We start from the raw sequence: 1,247 nt of genomic DNA on the forward strand, positions 1-1,247 counted from the left end.
CCAAAAAAAAAAAAAAAAAAAAAAAAAAAAGAAAAAACCCAAAACCAAACCCTATCTATCTTTCTGTCTGTCCAGCCATCCACCTAACCATCCACCTCCTGATCACAGCTGTAATATCTGGGACTGACACACAAAAAAAGTCATCAAACAGAGGAAACTACCGAGAATACACACCAGTCCCGTCCCTATGTTCCAGCGTTACACATTGAGAAAGCTTTGCCGCCTGCTCGCCTTCCTTTCTTCCTTCCTTCTCTTCTTTTTTTTTCGAACCCCTATTTTTCTTTCTTTTTTAAAAATAACGAATCAGATCTAAAATTCTCCCCCCCCCTCCTTTCCCTGTGTTTCGAAAGAAAAGGGGGGTCTTTTTTTTTTTTTTTTTTTTTTTTTTTTTTTTTTTTTTAGTGAGAACTCCCCATTCCTGGCTAGCTGGTGGTGATTTCTCTCCACTTCATTATATTATTAGGGGTATTATTCTGATTTTCGTTCTGGCAACGGTTTTAACGTGGTAATGAGTTGCCCTTTCTGGCGACAGATGTCATAACGAATTTTCTCTCTATACTTCTTTAAGTTATCTCTGAAGCCGGATTATAATTAAATGTAACGGTCCAATATGGATTTAAAAAAAAAAAATGGAAACAACCACACAGGCACATCCACACACACATATGCACACACATGCACACACACATCCACACACGCGCGCACACACACACACTCACACCCACAAAATACCTCTGCATCGTGGACGAGACCTGGAAAGGTAGTTGACATTTTTTGGTTCTCCGAAAAAAAAAAAAAAAAAAAAAAAAAAAAAAAAAAAGAGGGACTCTGTATAAAATTCCCCTCTCCAAATTAAAAAAAAAAAAATACAAAATCCAAAGTTCATGTATTTCCCCAATTTTTTTAAGAAAAAAATCTCTACAGACAGAGAGAATTTGCAATGTATCTGCATAGATCAGATCTTTCGCTTTTCCATGCACCTCCTTAAAAACCTGTAGGAACAAAATTTTCCCTCTGCACAAAAGCTGCTCCCTGGATCAGATTTTGTACTTGCTGGGTATTTCTTTGGCTGATGTCGTAGGTCCCTTGGTAATATAGAAGTTTTGAAAATTAAGCATCAGCACTGAGAACTGGGAGGACAATAGATAGAGGAGCTTCATCCCAGGAGACAAGGAATAAATATTGTATCTTCGCCTAATAAGGAACTGTAGGTTCTTTCAACATTTTTATACATTTTTTCCTCCACT

General features: G+C 37.2%; 1 protein-coding gene across 1 annotated transcript in view; it reads right to left on the minus strand.

Moving 5' to 3' along the window:
• Positions 1–771, minus strand: part of LOC104470669 (transcription factor AP-2-delta-like) — a gene marked incomplete at its 3' end in the record, with an annotated part of 1,474 nt that extends 703 nt beyond the window's left edge. Inside the window, 1 exon segment of the mRNA XM_010085671.1 lies at positions 733–771. Coding sequence (XP_010083973.1) covers positions 733–771 — 39 coding nt within the window.
• Between the last annotated feature and the right edge of the window lie 476 nt (positions 772–1,247).

Source organism: Pterocles gutturalis, unplaced genomic scaffold, assembly GCF_000699245.1.
Source record: "Pterocles gutturalis isolate BGI_N339 unplaced genomic scaffold, ASM69924v1 scaffold13250, whole genome shotgun sequence".
Taxonomy (NCBI): domain Eukaryota; kingdom Metazoa; phylum Chordata; class Aves; order Pterocliformes; family Pteroclidae; genus Pterocles; species Pterocles gutturalis.